The sequence below is a fragment of the Colossoma macropomum genome, unplaced genomic scaffold (assembly GCF_904425465.1).
Source record: "Colossoma macropomum unplaced genomic scaffold, Colossoma_macropomum, whole genome shotgun sequence".
Classification (NCBI taxonomy): domain Eukaryota; kingdom Metazoa; phylum Chordata; class Actinopteri; order Characiformes; family Serrasalmidae; genus Colossoma; species Colossoma macropomum.
In genome coordinates, this window is record NW_023494788.1 from 31,103,264 (window position 1) to 31,122,496 (window position 19,233).

Below are 19,233 nucleotides of genomic sequence, written 5' to 3' on the forward strand. Positions count from 1 at the left end.
TCTGGTTGGGCTGGTTTTTGCTGGCCCTTAATCTTCTGCCAGAAGGAAGTGGCTGGAAGAGGTGATGTCCAGCATGAGAGGGGTAATTTTGTCAACGTGCTTCATCACCCTGTTGTTGCAGGTGTCCTGAAGCATTGGCAGACTACATCCAATGATCCTCTCCACTGTCCCGATTATGCACTGGAGTTTGGCAAGTTCTTGTGAGGTGAAGGATCCAAACCAGATGGTGAGGATAAACTCAATGATTTCTGTATAGACCAGATCATCAGGCTGTGCAGCAGGTTGAATTTCTTCAGCTATCTCAGGAAGAACATTCTTTGCTGTGCTCTCTTGGCAATGGAGGCAGTGTTCTTCTCCCACTTGAGGTCCCTGGATGTGGTGATGCCCAGGAACTGGAGTGACTCCACAGTGGAAACCACAGAGCTGTTGATGTTGATCTCTATAGTATTTTGCATGTTGAGCAGCAGGTGGTAGCTGCTGCACCAGCAGACCAGCTGCTCAACTCTCTTTCTGTAGGAAGACTCATCACTGTTGGCTATGAGGCCCACCACAGGTGGTATAGTCTGCAAACTTCAGGATCTTCACAGCTGGTTCCTTAGAGACAAGGGATGGGAGTACTGAGGGTCCGTGTTTGTCTAGCTGTACCTGCTGTCCCCTGTTTGTCAGGAAGTCCATGGTCCGCAGATGGTATCTGGCACAGACAGCTGGGACAAGTTGATCTGCAGCAGCTGTGGCACTATGGTGCTAAATGCTGGGCTGAAGTCCACAAACAGAACTCTTGCATAGATTCCATGACTGTCAAGATGCTGTAGCATGAAGTGCAGGGCCAAGTTGACTGCATCATCAACAGACCTGTTCACTCTGTACCCAAACTGCAAGGGATCCAGCAGAGAATTTGTAACGGCCCTCAGGTAGGCTAGGACCAGGCGTTCAAAGGCCTCCTTGGCTACTGAGGTCAAGGCTACTGGCCTGTAGGTATTAAGTCCAGTAATGTTTGTTTTTTTCAGGGACTGGAATGGTGGTGAATGTTTTAAAGCATGTGGGAACAGAGAAGTTGTTGAAGATATTGGTGAAAATTGGCACTAGTTGGTCACATTAGGGTGGATTGAGAGACTCTGTCTGGCCCAGGAGCTTTTTTCACGCTGTGTTGGCTGAAAAGGCTGTTAACGTCCTGTCATGTTACAGACATTCAGAGTCCTGCATGTTGATGGTAAGATGAGCGTGGGTCAGAGGTAAAAGAGCCAGGGTAGGGGAGGAGTGCAGGGGACTGGCAGAGAGAGGCTGAATATTGTCCTTTGTGTTTTCAAATTGGCAGAAGAACTCACTCAGGTCGTTGGTGAGCTGATGGTTGTTCAGAAGAAGGAGAGTCTTTCTCACCTTGTAGTTGGAGATCTCTTGGAGGCCCCTCCAGACTGAAGTTGGTTAGTTAGCGGCAGGTTTGGGATAGCTACTCAAAAATTAGTAGTTAGTTACTTTGTAGCTACCTCCCAAAATTTGTAGCTAGCTACAATTTAGCTACTTTTCCAGAAAAAGCAGTGGCTACTTTTTAGCTACTTTTTGAAAAGTAACACACTACTTTTTAGCTACTTTCAAAGCGAGATTGTCAGAATGTTTGTGAATCTCCACCTGACACACCAAACAAGCCCAGCTGAACGTGTGAACAAGACACTGCATTTAGTCATGTGCCAGAAAGAAACATATAATTGAAAAGCTGCAAATTCACAAAAAGATCACCAAAAAGTAAGTTTAAGTGTAACCGACAATCAAACTTACACAACCAAAGGCGTGATTTCCAACAAAAATTTAGACTAAAGGCAAAGTCAGTCATTTCAGGTTTTTCCTAATAAAAATCAACAAAAATAACCAAATATAAACCAAACAACTTTGTGCAAAGCATTGTCAACTGTTGAAATAAAACTACTCCAATTTAAACATTTCAGCAAGATGTACAGACATGACATTCAGAGTCCTTTGTTAAAACTTCAGTAGCACTTTAGCCTCAAAATTCTCATCAGTGACCCTGGCTCTGTTTGGTGTGAGAATCAGGCCTGCGCAGCTGAATAATCTCTCCACTGCTGCAGAGCTGTTGTGACTCCACAGCAGAACTAGATTTTTAGGTAAAATAACATAATCCTCCTTTGCTGTAAAATCGTTATAACACAGTTTTCACAATAAATGATACAATCTGTAAACAAAACAATCAGTAAACAATCTCTTATTATTCTCTGACCAAAGAAACACATCTTTGCTGGTTCTGCTTGATTATAGGGTGTAATTTGATACGATAGACCACTCTATCCTACTAGACAGGCTAGAAAACCTTGTAGGAGTAACAGGAATAGCTCTTTCCTGGTTCAGATCTAACCTGACTGATCGCTGTCAGTTTGTGAATGTAAATGGCGAATTATCTTCTTACAAAAGTAATGTATGATGTCCCACAAGGCTCCATTTTAGGACCTTCTTATTTACATTATACATGCTACCAATGGGTACCGTGATCAGTAAACATGGTATAAATTTCCACTGCTACGCTGATGTATATATCATGCAAACCAGATGATAAATTGCAACTTAATAAGATTGAGGACAGTGTAAAAGATGTAGGAGATTGGATGTCAAGTAATGTCCTCCTACTCAACTTGAACAAAACAGAGATTCCCCTTTTTGGTCCAAAAACTGCTAGGAACACACACATATCTTCTAAGCCGCTTATCTTTCTGGGCCGCGGGGGGAGCTGGAGCCTATCCCAGCAGTCATTGGGTGAAGGGCAGGATACACCCTGGACAGGTCACCAGTCCATCCCAGGGCAGACAGACAGACATATACAGTCACACCCACACTCACACCTAGGGGCAATTTAGCATGTCCAGTTGGCCTGACTGCATGTCTTTGGACAGTGGGAGGAAACCCATGCAGACACGGGGAGACATGCAAACTCCACACAGAAAGGACCCTGGTCGCCCAGCCAGGGAGTCGAACCCACACCCTTCTTGCTGTGAGGTGACAGCGCCACCCGCTTGTTGTTATAATCGATCCTGATCTGTTCTTCGACACACAAATAAACAATATTACTAGAATAGCTTATGTCACACCTTCTGCCACCAGTTCCCCTCTTTGCCAGCAGAGGTCTCACTCTCCTGCACACTGAGCCTGTAGCACATCCTGTGTTTCATTAAATGCCATTTTGTAGGATATTTAAGGGGCATTGAGACTATGTTCTGTGTGAAGTCTTGTTTTGGTATAACCTACAATTCTAAACCTTGTGTTTCCTGTCTGACTTCTCTGGTTATGACCGCTTGTCTTCGTGTTTCATTTGTGAGTACTGGATCCTGGTTTTGGATTCTTTGCCTGCTATTCTGTGATGTCTTGATGGTTTTGACTCCTCCGTTATAGTTGATACCCCATCTGGTTGTCTAATAAACCTGCCCCTGATTCGTGCTGATCCTGCGTGGTCTAATACTGTTGCTTCGTTGCCTTGATCAGGTTCCCCTGCTCGAGCGCCTTCTGGACCAGTTTGACTACCATAGAGCTTCCTGCTGTCCAATGCTGTGCCTCACCTGCATGCCACTGATCCTCCTGATGATACTGCTGCTGCACAGACTCAAACTATTTAAACATAAACATTGCTTCACCTGCCTCACAGTATTCTGAGCTTTTCTCATTTTCATACTAACGGATCATCATTGTAGGCTTCCAGCAGTAGTCACCAGTGGTGGACAGTAACGAAGTAAATGTAAGTAAGTAGTTTTTTTGTGTATCTGTACTTTACTGAAGTATTTCCATTTTGGCCGACTTTTTACTTTCACTCCACAACATTTCAAAGTCAAATATCTTACTTTTTACTCCACTACATGTGCCGTTCCTTTTGGCTTATGTGTGTATAAAAACGTAACATGTTAAAATGAAGGAAGCGTGAAGGAAGCGTGAGGCAAGCACACCAATCAGGGTACAGTGCGCACTTTGTTTTGATCTGTTGGACATACCTACCCAGTGCAGGCATACGGTTCAACATCAGTGCAGCAGCGTAAAATTGTGGGAGTGCCTATGCCAACATAAATGATGGAACTAACCTAACTTTGTGTAAATAGACCACAATATAGAAATATGTACACATATGCAGTTGTGACTGACATGTGTCTTTTTTCTGAATTTATACAAACACTTTCATTTTATTATAAATTCGTTTTTGCTAGTTTATGTTTATGAACAGAGACCTACACGTGCAATATAACTCATTGTGAACCTGTGTTTAAAGAAAGTTGGTTTTTTTTTTTAAACTTGTAACAAAGTTGCAAATAAATCTTAAACTGAAACTTTGCTTATTTGGAGAAAGTTATTTCATAGCCACTTCGTTCTACCTAATGGAAATTGTTTGCCTTCAGTGTTTTGTGCTTATAATAATTTTAATAGACGTAAGAGACAGACTCATGAATGACATTCTATTAAAAAGATTGGTTTACCAAGAGTGACACTAGAGTATTTTCACCTAAAAAAAACAAGAGTCTTGTTACAAAAATGGTAATAGGACATTAGAGCCATAATTAATCTTGTAGTACTTTTACTTTCGATACTTAAGTACATTTGAAGGCAAATACTTTTGTACTTTTACTCAAGTGGAGGTCTAGAGGGAGGACTCCTACTTTTACTGGAGTAATATTTTACCGTGGGTATCTCCACTTTAATTCAAGTACATGATTTGTGTACTTTGTCCGCCACTGGTAGTCACTGATGTTTAGATGTTTTTTCAACTGTGATTCTTTTCTAAGAGTAGTCACTGGTTTTCACTGGTAACAGTGACAGACTTTTTATTTATTTATTTATTTTATTTATTGACGTATTTCTCAATGATCCTCTGTTAGACTTCTAACAGACATGATGCTCTACCAGCTTCCAAAAATGAAAAGAAATTGTGACAGTATGTCGCCCAATTTTTCACAAAGAAAAGTGTCTGTAGTCTGTGAGTGTCCTTCTCAAAGAACATGATACAAGCCTCACAGAGACACAAAGCCAAAGAGCCGTTATTTCTAGGTGTAAGAAAGATATTCTAAATATTCTATATTAAAAAGATTTAAATTTGATTACTGGAGATCATTAATATCCCTTCAGTGGTGATGTTGTACCTGTACTTAAAATGTCAGATGTCACATGATCATATTTAATTATGTACATACAAAAGTCATGTACTGGTTATTATTTATTAACTATTAATTGAGTAATCAGACTGTTCTGTTTTTGTTCATTTCCTATTGAACTGATATAATGCCTGAATACCTCAGGGGCTTCTATCTGGACAGAGTCTGCTGGAGTGACCACATAATGGACTACTGCAGTTTTTATGACTTTCTATGATGCACATACTTAAAATTATAACTCACTGACATGTAAACATTATGATTTAGCTTATAATTTCAATAAAAGACATGAATACAGTATATTTGCTTTGTGAAATAATTCATACTAACAGATCATCATTGTAGGCATTTGAGATTTCTAACAAGTACTTTGGAAGGCGTAAATGAAAAATGTAAGGAGTAAAAAGTGGAATGTAGTACCATTTCACATTAGAGTATCCAGCATTTACAGTTATTTTACTAGACAGTTAAAATTATTCATTCATAAATGATTGTTACTTGTATGCCCTGATCTGTCTTCTTAATTTTGATCGTAATGCTTGTATGTGTTGTCTATTTTTTATGTAGGTTTGTTCATGCATTTTGCTAGATATGCATTTTATTATTGTGTATGATAAATGCTATCACGTAAGTTTTCTAACTGTTATTTTTATATTATTATTTTTTTTAATGTAAGCTATTTGCAGGTAACTGTTAACAAACAGATCACTGTGACAGGGACAACAGATGAAACAACTTTTTGGTGAACCTGGCTCATCAACAGGTGATTTTAATTTTATTTATTTATTTTTTTTTTCTGGTGGAAATGCCATTGAGAAAAAGTAACAGTATTCAATTTCAACAATACTTGAGAAAAGTACAAATCTTACAAAATAATGCTGAAGTATAGTAACATCATTCAGTAATATCATTCACAAATATTTCCCACATGTATTTCATATTTTCCAAAACGTTGCAGTATTGAATTTGAACATAAAACCTGTAGGCCGATCTATGCAAATTTCAGGTCATCAAACGTTCATTTTATTTTTAAAATAAAAGTCCTATTCCATTTAACCAATACGTAACAGGGGGTATTTTTCTAGCTTTAAATCATTATATAAATCGCCACAGTTACAACTGTCGTGTAACCAGTGTTGTGGTATGACAAACAATGCTCTTTTTGTAGGCTTGTTTGGAATATTTCCAAAGCTTTTTTTCATCCAAGTGGCCTGCCGTGGGGGACATCACGGTCTCGTCGAGGTATCCCCCGAAGCCTAATTTTATTTTGGGCGGTCTCTTCCTGCAGGCGTGCTGACAGTCTCACCAACAGGGGCTCCTATGTAGCAGAGCCTAGAAAATGCAGATCAACGATCGAGTACACAAAAATGCTGGCAATGCCTCCTTGACTTCAGAAGGTTCTCAGAGACCACAGGAACAACAGCCTGCTCTTGCTACAACATCGACTTTTTTGTAGTAGACGCCGGCACTCTAGAGCGATAATCAGTAACAGTAACAGTTTAAGAAAGTTAACTGTTAACATGAGGAACCCTCATGTAATCATGGATCAGTGCAGTCCAACAGATGGAAATAAGAAGTTTAAACGAAAAGTTCGGGGTCCTTTTAAACGTGCCTTTGCGGAAAAGGACAAACATGATTCTAAAAAACTCGTCGATGCAATGGGACTTCTTGTGGATGAGGTTTATGGAAATATTTGCGAAAAAGGGCTACAACACTTCGCTCCAGCTGCATCAAATGGAGAGCTCATACAACAGCCGGGTATTTTAAATGCTGCTCTTGATATGAAAATGTATAGCTTGCCTTCAATAACTGGGGATATGACTGAAACACAACCAGGGTCGCTTTCCGAGGCAGCAGCTGAGCACAACAACGACAAAACATCGCCACCGGATACAGTCTTTGAGAGTCAGCAGGCGTTTCCAAAAGATTATGCTCCGCAGTCGCGTATTGTGTTGTACAAACGTTCTGAAAGGTCTCTGTCTTCAACCTCTCGGGCGTCCTACATCAACAACAATGCTGAGCCTATAGACTCGCCTAGGAAACGACTGGTAGAGCCGCCTGGCGTCGTCACAGAGATCAAAGCAATTCAGCAGACCCGAAGACTACTGGCGAATGCTAGGGAGAGGACCCGGGTGCATACGATCAGCGCAGCTTTTGAGGCACTGCGAAAACAGGTATCCCAACTTTATTTACTAACCGCACAATATATTTCTTTACTCTGTGCATCTTCTCCCCACTTCCATCAGAATAAGGTAGTTATCATCTTTTAGTCAAGTTATTTGGCACCTCTTTTAGGTAAACTATTTCAGTCATAACCCTTCCTGAAAACTGATTTAAGTGTTTAAAATCCACAGGTTGATTATATTTGTATTCTTTGCTTGCCTTGTCGACATGTCTTAAGGCGTTGTTTGAGGTTGTCTGCCATTGCTAAGTGCTGTCAGTTTGTGTTTATATTGTTAATCAGTTTCTTTTGCTATGGTCAGCTAAAAAGACTTCATTTACGGAATTTAGTGTATCTTGCTTAAACTAGAGTCAAATTACGCTCTGGCTGACTTTAACTGTGCACAGCATGATTCTGGTTGGTTAATGGGTGCTGTTAAAAAAAATGAAAGAAAAAAGAGTTCCAGCCCCTGAAGAAGATATAATAAAATATCCCAAGCCTAACCCTATACTCATTTTGGTTGGTCCTGTGAATAGGACTTGGGTCCAAGACCTGACCTTCTCTCACACATTGGCCAAAGCAATCATCAGTCTATACTGGGGTAAAATCACTTAATCTAAGAAGGAGCCAAAGAGTTTTTAATACCATATAACATGTACTGAACAAAGGAGGTACTGTAGCAAAATATGAATTTTACATTACTTCATATTACTTAGAAACAGTGTCTGCCCTGAAGATACTTCAGGTAGTTTTATTTAATTATACTGAATTAAAGCCAAGAATCTCATCATACTGCAAGCAAGGAATGCCTGTAGCTTCTTCAAATCTGTCTGACTAGCACATTAATTTCCTGTTGATCCATGCTGAGATACTAATTCTGGTGTACTTCTTAATAATAAATTTAAGCATCAGAAACTCTCTCATCAATATCTCATCCTTTGTTTTTGTTTGTTGATAGTTTTGTCAGACTGTGGGGCATTAATTTATACTTGTGGATTATTGTGTGGTGTCTACTCTATATGGTTTAAATGACAATGATGTAACCTAGGCAGATGCATGTGGAGTTCATTTTGTTTCAAATGTATCAGTATAAAAAAATGTAAACCTCAACCTCCTAAGTTGATTCTCCTTTTTGTTAGCAATAATTGTACTGCCTCAAATATTCCTCATTGTGCAAACATATCTGTATGTATAAAGACTGATACACTGCAACTCTTTTTGCCTTAACATGTAGGTGTCCTGAACTGCCACTTGAATACAATGATAATAAGGCAACACCACATAAAAACCTAAATAATGGTAGAGACACTTATGCTAATATTACAGTATGTTTAATAATTAACTACATCTACCATATATAAAGACAACTTATGCTCTATTCACACATGAAAAGAAAGACAGAATAAAGTGCTATAGTATAATTACTGCTACAGAGTTAAGAAGTAATGGTTGCTGCCTTACTAAATCCAGTATAATTGTTCAGCTTATCTTGGGCAATGTTATTTCATTTGTAATATGAAAATGGACTCAACAAGAGTATGTGAGGGGCATAACAAATGTTATGAATGCTACATGTTTCCACTGGAAAGATATTGGCTATACCTGTAGCCATGTATGTTTAAGTAACCATGGGAAAGCTGTCAGAACCAAGCAGAGAATGCATCAGACTCAGTGTTGCTAATAATTGGTATGCATGCCATTAGTTGTGGAACACTTTTCTAGTGAAATTGTCAGTCAAAAATTCAAGGTACATAGTACACAAGAGTGTTTCTATGGCTGTGCAGTAGTTTGTTATAAAGATTGGAAATGTACTGTTTAAACACACTAGTAAATATTTAAACAGCCTTATAGTTGGATAATGGATTACAGTCCATTTTAAAAATGGCATTGATGTCATCTTTGGAAATCAGGAAAGGCACCTAATGCAGGCACCTAATGTTGATGCAGAATTATTCATATAAAATTAGCTCTTTCTTTATGCTTAAATGCCACATGTTCACTAGCAGAGAATTCTTTTTATATTTGTAAGCATAAAGAAATTTATGCTTACGTATAAAAAGAATTCTCTGCCAGTGAACATATGGCATTTGAGCATAAAGACGTTATTTGTGTTTTTAATGTCAAAAACTGAAAACAACCAAATGGAGATACAAGGGTTTGTTCTGCAGCAAGATATAAGATATCCTAGTCCCCTGGTGCACTGTAACTGAAAGCAGATTTTCCCAACTCAGTAAAAACTTTTGTAACCCGACAGATAATCCAGTCATTAGAGTAGGTCTAGTAAACACCATACTTTACAGAGGGCACAGATTTGAGAAGATGGCATGTGGCTGGAGAGTGCCCTATAGATAAAACAAATTAATGAGTTTCCCCGCACACAACTAGAGAGGACCAACCAACTTTTCCATAGAGTGTGCAGTGATGAGTTCTGTATGGATTTCCAGTGATGAATCTCAGAGCTGAGTGATGGACTGAATCTAGCGGTTCAAGGCTACTAGTAGATGTGTGTCTATAGATTGTCACTGTAATCTAGGATGGATAAAGTTTTCACTGTGATCCTCTTCGTAGTGTGCACTGAGAAGCATGTCTTATTCTGATATAAATATTTTAGCTTTTGTCTACATTTACTGACTAGCTTATTAATGTGGTATTTAAACATATGTATCATCCATCTCTATGCCAGGGTACTAATATTCTGTGACTCTCAATATTGAATCCAGTTAGGGTATTGATATTTACAGTGTTAAAAGCAATATAACAGAATAATAAACCTATAGTTTAAGGGGTTAAATTGGTTTGCCCCATACTAACTTCATTAGTCTCTGAGATCATGTCTGTGAAGGGCATGGCATTCTTTGTGGTGTCCCCTAAAATTCTATACTTGTGCTTTATTCTTCCTTTTTTTCTTTGTATATTGTTGTTGACTGAACATTTTAAGCACCTATAATAAGATCAAAGAGTTTTTTTGCTGCTTTTGCACATTCATAGATGAGTGTCCTTTTAAAAGTACAAAATACTGAGAGATTATTATAATCAACCACCTACTGTGACTTACCAAGGCTGATAGTAAATACTGACTTGTTGATTATGTGTGCTATTTCATGCCCTAGCCCATACACATTTTGTTGCGCAGGGACTCAAGGAAGAAAAAAAGGTCAACCTGAATGTTAATGAAAATTTATTGAAGTTACAGCATATGGCAGACACATTTTATCAGAAGAAGGAAAATGTAGTGTTAGGAGTCTTTAAAAAAGTTGGATATTTTGACAGTGGAGAAATTTTTGCCAATCTCCAGCATATAATGCTATGCTCTACTATGTAACTCTTAAAAGAGCTTGAAGAATTTTCAGATGTGGACTTTTAATCCAGTTTCCAGTCGTGACAACTGAACTGTTGGTGTAACTTATTGGCCACCCATTGTCATATCTACTAGTGCATACAATTTCTAGAACTGGTAATTTTATTCAGATTTAACTTTCTTTAAGATGTCCACATTGCCTTAAAAACTTTGTTCAAGATCAACTTGGTTCTGACATGGCTGCCGTTACTCAGAGACGCCTGTCCAACAAAATGGAAGCCCCCTTCCACCAAGTGAATAGAAGTTTGAAAAATTTTCCCCAATTCTGGCAGCAGTGTGTCAAATGGCTTTGGCTTATAATTACTTATTTTCTCAAAAATGACTTTTCTTAAAGTAATTATACTCTTAAAGTAATTTATACTCAAGTAATAACTCATTCATGAACAAGAGAGCCAGAATCTGTCAAAAAAATCAATGTCAAATGTTGTTAAAATGTGCTGTGAAAAAATATGTCCCCAATTTCTTCTATTTTTTGCTCATTTTTCACACTGTTCAGATCATCACATTACTTTTAATACAAGACAAAGATAATGCAAGTAAACACAAAATACTACTTTTAAATGATACCTTTCATTAAAGGAAAAATACTGTTCAGCCCTACCTGGCCCTATGTGAAAAAGTAACTGCCCCTTTAACTACTAAACCAACCAGTTAACCAAATTCAGTTGACTATTGGGTTTATGTTCACTAGCCACACCCAGGCATGATTGCTGCCAGACCTGTTGAATCTAAACATCACTTAAATAGAACCTGTCTGGCAATGAAAGTCTCAAAAAGCAGCACATGATACCACGTTCTAAAGAGATTCAAATACCGATGCAAAACAAAGTCATTGAAATCTACCAGTCTGGAAAGGGTTACAAAGCCATTGCTAAGGCTGTGGGACTCCAGTGAACCACAGTAAAGAGCCATTAAACACAAATAGAGGAAACTTGGAGCAGTAGGGAACCTTCCCAGGATTTCCCAGGATTTCCCAAAATTTCACCAAGAATGCATCGACAACTCACCAGAAGATCACAAAAGAACAAACACAAACATCTAGAACGGCAGGCCTCAATTGGCTCAGTTAAGGTCAATGTACACGATTCCACAGTAGAAAAGACACAGCAAAAATAGCATCCAAGGGAGAGTTGCAAGACGCAACTCACTGCTGACCAAAAAGAACACAAAGGCTTATCTCGCATTTGCCAAAATACATCTAGATGATCTCAAAGACTTTTGGAATAATATTCTGTGAACTGATGAGTCAAAGGTGGAACTTTTTGGAAAACATCTGTCGTAAATCTAACATCACATTCAACCATAAGAACATCATACCAACAGTCAAACATGGTGGTGATAGTGTGATGGTCTGGGGCTGCTTTGCTTCTGTAGGATCTGGTTGACTTGTCGTTATTGATTGAACCCAGAATTCTGCTCTCTATCAGGAAATCCTGAAGGAGAACATCTGCCATCAGTTCATGACCTAAAGCTCAAGTGCAGGGTTATGCAGCAGGGCAATGAGCCAAAGCACACAAGCAAGTCCACCTCTGAATGGCTCAAAAGAAACAAAATTAAGGTTTTGGAGGGGCCAAGTCCTGACTAGAATCTCATTGAGATGCTGTGGCAAGACCTTTAATGGGCAGTTCATGCTCGAAATTCTTCCAGTGTAGCTGAATTAAAACAGTTCTGCAAAGAGTGGGCCAAAATTTTAGGGGGTAGTCGTGGGCTGGAGGTTAGGGAACCAGCCTTGTGACCGGTAGGTTGCCGGCTTGATCCCCAGAACTGACAGCACATGACTGAAGTGCCCTTGAGCAAGGCACCAAACCCCCAACTGCTCCCCAGGCACCGTGGATAGGGCTTCCTACCGCCTTGGACAAGTGTACTCACTGCCCCCTAGTGTGTGTGCACTCACTGTGGGTGTATTATTGCACAGATGGGTTAAATGTGGAGGCGAATTTCCCCATTGTGGGATTAATTAAGGGTAACTTAACTTTTACTGCCAAGGGTGGCACAACCAGTTATTAGGTTTAGGAGCAGTTTACCTTACTTTTTTACATGGGCGCTATAGGTTTTGAATAAATCTTTATCTTCAATACATGGAATACTCATCTAAGAGCTGCATTTTGTATTTACTTGTGTTTTCTTTATCTTATATTTCTTATATTAAATATATTTCTTATATTTTCTTATATTAAAATTTCATAGATGATCTGACACATTTAAATGTGACAAATGAGCAATAAATCGAAACAATCGGGTAAATACTTTTTCACAGCACTGTGTACTTTTGTCTATTTAGTGCAACTTGAAAAGCATACCCTGTCATGTTTTGATCACGTGTTGCATTCCCTCCTCTGAGAGGAATGTTAATGTTAACAATCACAGGGAGCACAGCTAAAGTAGAAAGTAGAATGACCGTAAATTTTTTATGCATTTTTAATTCTTAATAATAATTACAAAGTAAAAAAAAATTGTACAGTTAAAATGTAAAATATGCAGTTGTGAACACCAATCAAAGCAAAACAGAGTTCAGTTCTAAAAACCCTAGAGTAGGAACCATATGTTTTTCAGACATGTGCATTGGAGACAGAGGAATTACTAAACAGACACTGTTCCCAATACTATGTGTTTGTCATGGTCTCAGTCTTTGAGACTGAGCAACTTAGTGATTGAAGCTAACTAGCAGACTAGCTTATCTTGACTGTATGTCATCTGTTCAACCATTCATCTGACCCAGGGGTGTCCCATCTTATCCGCAAAGGGCTGGTGTAGCTGCACATTTTCATTCCAAACAAGCAGTAGCACACTTGATTCTACTTGTTTAATAAGTTAGTCTCGGTCTTCAAACAGTTGATCAATGAAAACCTGCAGTAACCTATATAAAGTGTGTGTGTGTGTGTGTGTGTGTGTGTGTGTGTATGTATATATATATATATATATATATATATATATATATATATATATATATATATATATATATATATATATATATGTGTGTGTGTGTGTGTGTGTGTGTGTGTGTGTGTGTGTGTGTGTGTGTATATGTATATAATGTGAATGGAATTTGGAGTGACAGGAGCTTAACAAAACTGACAGCCAATTTATACTCATGAAGATGTGGATAAATGTAACTGCGTTACAATGTCCAAATAGAGGTTCATGGGTGAGTGTAGCTCACAAAGACTTGCAGAGGCCACAATGTGCACACCTCTAAAACCTCAACTATACGTTGTGCAAATCTGCAGAGCTGTGCATCAAGCAAACACAGCAATTATTTTCAAGCAATAAGATGATCTGTAGTATTAAATGCTCAAATACTATCAAATGCACATATTATGGCTATGCCATGCCACTTCTCACTGTAGTTAACCCTGTTTTTACAGGTGCCCTGCTATTCCTATGGACAGAAGCTCTCCAAGCTAGCTATATTAAGAATTGCTTGCAACTATATCCTGTCCCTGGCTCAACTTGCAGACCTGGACTACACACCAGACCACAGCAACATGAGCTTCAGAGAGTGTGTGGAGCAGTGCACCAGAACCCTGCAAGCAGAGGGTCGCTCCAAGAAGAGAAAGGTGAATAGATATGTGGAAGGTTTTTCAGGTTCTTATAGTAGGATGTGTGTGTCTGCTAATAGCACAAAAATACCTAATGCATAGCTCATGCTGGAGGCTTTTTATTGTTATTGTTATTGTGTTATTGTGAACATCCAACAGATTACACCAGACATGCCTGTGGTATATTGAAACCAAAAGCATTTTGTATTCAGTTGTAATGATGTTTAGCAAATTCTTTATGCTTGTACTTCTGGATTGATGAGAGTAGAAGCTTTATTTTCACAAGTATGTAAGGATGGGAAAAAGTCATGGTTTTGTAGACTTTCTGAGCTATCAACAGCAGTTCTTCTATTCACTGATCATTGGAAAATTTCTTGCTTTTTTGACTTCCTCTGTGGGCTTTGAGACAATACATATTCTTACATATTTTTCCGGGCAGGTTCATCACATCTGTTGGCAATTTAAATGTTAACAGTTATTTCAGCTTCAATTCAGGAAGTTGTTTGTGGGCAACCATGCACAAATGGCCTGTTTTGTTCATTTTGAAAGAAAATAAGTTAATATAGCACCTACAAGGAACAAACTTCAATATGACATATTTTACAAATTTAGAATAGACGATTACCATTTATTTGCTTAATTCAATATATTAGGAAAAACAAAAAATAAAATGTACCATGTGCAAAAGTTGAGCCCCCACCCCCCCCGCCTCAGCTGATCCACTGGCGTTATTGTTTTGTAAGGTCCCAGAGCTTATTCAACTTATTAGGGCTTATTCCAAGTCAGTTATAGACAACTTTGGAGCGTAATAAATGATGTGATCCTTTAAACCTCTCAGGGTGTTGTGCATTCATAGGCTTAGATTTATATGGTTCCATCTGCGTTTAATGCAATTTTAAGATATTAGAGATTTTATATTCAAAATAGCAACACTATAATGTATTACAATTCACTTTTTTATCTTAAAGTCAATGCCTTGCAAATCTATGCTTTTTTGTTGCAGTTATTGAGCTACAACCATAAAACTTCGGATCGTAGAGCTGTTACTTGAATAGCGCGCTTGTGTTTTGGGACTGAATGCACGTATGGTTTTTGAACTGCATCCCTTGAAACACAATTTTTTTTCCCCATATGAAATGAATGGCAGAATGTTAAGAAAATTCAAATGGCAATGGTCGAGCAATACCTTAGCAACCACCTGGGATACCACAGCAGTGGCCTATGGCCTAATTAGACCTTAGCGACCACTTGGAATAACCATATCAATGACCTAGCAACACTTTAGTAACCACTAGGGAGGGATAGCACAGCAACAGCCTATCAACACCTTAGCAACTACGTGGGATACCTTAGTAATGACCTAAAAATACCTCAACAACCACCCGAGATACCACAGCAACAGCCTAGCAGCACTTTATCAACCACTAAGCAATGCCCGAACACAGAGCTGAAATACCGCAACAACCTCATCGCAACTACCTGGAATTAATATTTAAACCCAATTAAGTTATCAAAAACAATTTATTGTGTTCTGCAACTGCTTTAAAGTGTTCCTGGCTGGCTTAGTTAAGCCATCTCTTTCTTTGTTTAGAATAGGTTCCATCTTCAAAATAAAAAAACAGACTGGAATAGAAATTTCATTTACACACTCTCCTGTCATAAATACTTAAAACACTTGAACAGTGGGTATATTTATAGGCATTCAATATCATACAGTATAGTACACTGTATGCTTGTTTTATTTTCAAGTATTTGAACAGGTGTCATGAGCCATGTCAATATCAACAGTATGTTAATTAAAAATACATCCAGATGAGAAGTATCTCATGCATAATTTCATAAATCTATTGTGCTACATACATACATACATACATACATATATATGAGAAAAAGTAGTAAGATGAATCACAAGAGCCTCCAACATGCTAATTTCTTAATATATATTTAGTGCAGTACATCAGCATTAGAAATGTATGTGTTTACCTTTGTATTCATGCTGTAAGTGGTTGTAAATACTGTTTTTCAGGAAACATGAAGGATGACAACTTGTTTCCTGTAGATACTATAAAGTTTACAAGCGGACTTATCACACATTTTGTATTGCATATTTTAGTGACATGCTGAGTTGTCGAGGTACAATTTTCTAATAATCCAAATTTGGATAAACTAATTCCATTGTTCAGTACAAAATTTCATTGTTTCTCTTTGTCAGTTTCTCATCGTTGTTGTTGATTTATTCCTAGCAGACACCATTTTAATTTGATAAGTAGTACTTTATAAGCATACTTGTTAGATGCAGAGCACCTGTTTAGCAGACTGAAGACAATGTAGTCTTTGTTTCCAAGCAATATTAACAAATTGTATAAATTGTAATTTATACAGCAAATTGTATAAATACTTTTTGAGTCAGTTCCTTACTTTAACAATAGTCTCAATTAAAAAAATATATATAAATAGTTGTTCAGCCAGACTGTTTTTTCAGTGGTAAACACTTGTGATAAATTGGTCTAGTTGGATCTTCTGCATTTGTCTACATTGAGTGCATTTTAGGAGAAATGTACTGACAAATGTGTCAGACTAGGAGAGTACAATGTACATATACAAACATAACTTTGCTCTAAAAGCATGCAATCATTGCAAGCAGTTTTGCAAAAAAGAGTAAAGAGCTCTAGATTAAGACGCTGACTTTTCTGCTTCATGTTTGTGCTGATGTGCTTTCGTCGCATAAGCACATTCAGAGGGAAACTGGTGCGCCTCCCCCGCCCCCTGGCAGTCCCAGACACCAGATGTTTGCAACGCTAGCTGGGAAGTCCTGCTGGCGCCACTCAGGGCAGAGGGCAGGGTAAAGGCACGCGAGTTGGAACCAGAAGAACTCACTCACTGCAGGAATTGGCACATTCCCCAGTGCAATCTTGGCTGCCTCCCCAGTTCTCCCTAAGCCATCTGTTCTAAAAAAAAACACTTTGGAAAAAAAAAAAACACTGATCATCACTCTCTCTCGATACAGCACTAAGAAGCAGCTGTTACAGAGGGGAAGAAGGAGGGGGCAGGCCTGAAAGAAATCCTTTTGTCAGAGAGAGCCAGTGAGTCTGAGGGGAAAGTTTCTGAAGAGGAAAAAAAATGTTTTGGCAGAAGAAACTGATGAAAGGCATTCAGAGTGTGCTTAAGTTGTTCTAAAGTGAAACATATGTGGATTTTGTCATTCTGGCTTTTTCACTCAAGTTCTTCAGAAAAGTAATGCATTTTTATGTGTTCATTTGTAGATGAAATTATGTACTACTAAAATGTTTTTTAATTGCACATGCATCACAACTCACAAATGCTTCTCTCTGTACAGGAATAAAATGAAGACTTTGGAGAATTTTTCCACAGTAGGATTGTGGCAAGCCTTATTCTACATGTACACTTGGAGCTCTACGCTTGAAATGACTCAATATAAATACAATGAGTGCATTTTTATACTAGGTTTTAAACAAATTAGTGTAGTATGTTACACAGACATGTTTAATGACTAATAAAATATTCCAGTTACCATGCAGACTCTTATTGAGCCAGAATACATGCAACACAAACACATGTTCTTGTTTGTTTGCAACAAACAAGAACACACCATATCATCTTTGTAATTGTTTAGACCTAAGATTACAGATGATTACAAAACTGTAAACTGTAAATTACAAAACCCATGTTATATGTCTTGATCTCATTTTGCATTGTAACTTTTTTCTCAAAATATTTTAGCCATATCTTAGTATCGTATGCAAATGACATGTTCATAAATTATTAATGTATGTAACTGTTTAATGATTCATGAATGCTTGTGTCAGCCTCAGTTTGTTTTGTGGCATCGCAGATGTGGAACATCGTCCATTGATTTTGTATTTTGTTTTAAAAAAAAAAAGATCCCAAAAATATCATGTCCTCAGTAGGCATAGGTATTCTGACAGCAGAGTCAACATTATTTTGCACATGAACTTTATAGGAAAACCATTTGTGTTTTTGAATTACAGCAGTTCCACCATCTTTAGGGTGGTTTGGTAAACGTCTACTGCTGCCATTTGCTGTTGTTTGGATGTGTTTGCTTGAATGCCACAACTATAAGGTAAAGTACTGTTCTTGGATTATGTTCAGTTTTGTTTAAAATACAAGCCATCTTCTTCAATAAGTTTCCAGCTTTGCTCTTACTTGTTTGGCACAGCATTAAACAACAGGGGCAATGCCAGAGAAATAGCAGTGCACTACTGCTGTTCACTGTTGGGAGAGCATGTTCATCAGTAAACTAGTCATGTGCCTTTACTACAAAACATTATCACGATAATTACCTTTTTATCACAGTTTACAATATTATCAGAATATTGCATAGAAAAAAATATTTTTATTGTTACATTCTCAATGACATGTTTTAAATTAGGAGTATATGTGTGCAATATTTACAAAAAAACAAATCAAAAATAAAAATTAAAAGTTGTCCACATGATGCTTACTGTGTTGTCATACAGGACTATTTACAGTCAGAACTGGAGTTAAGAACCCTTGTAACAGATAAACTTTTTACTTTATATGTTCTAGGTTTACAGTGAATCATTTACTAAATGTTCCATCTTAATGCTGAACTGCTGGATTGGCCTGTCAGCTCATTAGAAATCTGCCAAACTGCTTGTTTGCTTTTGTGTCCTTTACTTCACATACACACAGTTTGTGACTATTCGTGAGACTGATTTTTTTTCTTCTCTAAGCTATGGAAAAAATATTCCAAATGTATTTGTTAAATATATTTTTGTAGTGTATGAAAATGCCAAAATTGTATTTGTTAAATATACATCCCCATTTCCAAAAAAGTTGGGACGCTGTGCAAAATGTAAATAAAAACAAAATTCAATGATGTGCAAATCATTTAAACCCTATATTTCATTGAAAATAGTACAAAGACAACAAATCAAATGTTGAAACTGAGAAATTTTATTGATTTTTGAAAAATATATGCCCATTTTGAATTTGATGGCAACAACATGTTCTAAAAAGTTGTGACGGGCATGTTTACCA

General features: G+C 37.8%; 1 protein-coding gene across 6 annotated transcripts; it reads left to right on the forward strand.

The window, feature by feature from the left end:
- Positions 1-6,290: 6,290 nt before the first annotated feature.
- Positions 6,291-18,846, forward strand: atoh8 (atonal bHLH transcription factor 8). 6 transcript variants are annotated; one of them, XR_005007186.1, is made up of 4 exons: positions 6,291-7,306; positions 14,017-14,208; positions 16,920-17,424; positions 17,528-18,846. XR_005007186.1 is itself a non-coding variant. In XM_036569171.1 (3 exons), exons 1-3 carry the CDS (start codon positions 6,653-6,655, stop codon positions 17,034-17,036), a joined length of 963 nt encoding a protein of 320 aa, XP_036425064.1. In that variant the 5' UTR covers positions 6,291-6,652; the 3' UTR covers positions 17,037-18,846. The 6 variants fall into 6 exon arrangements, 3 of the variants coding, with proteins under 3 accessions (XP_036425064.1, XP_036425065.1, XP_036425066.1); XR_005007187.1 differs by having other exon boundaries at positions 16,920-17,273; XR_005007188.1 differs by having other exon boundaries at positions 6,296-7,306; positions 17,198-17,273.
- The last annotated feature ends 387 nt before the right edge of the window (positions 18,847-19,233 follow it).

Bases quoted from the DNA above. Each gene is read 5' to 3' on its own strand.
- atoh8 (XM_036569171.1), top strand. From the start codon at position 6,653: ATGAGGAACCCTCATGTAATCATGGATCAGTGCAGTCCAACAGATGGA. The intron at 7,307-14,016 runs GTATCCCAACTT...CTGTTTTTACAG, and splicing joins TTGAGGCACTGCGAAAACAG to GTGCCCTGCTATTCCTATGG. The intron at 14,209-16,919 runs GTGAATAGATAT...TCGTCGCATAAG, and splicing joins GTCGCTCCAAGAAGAGAAAG to CACATTCAGAGGGAAACTGG.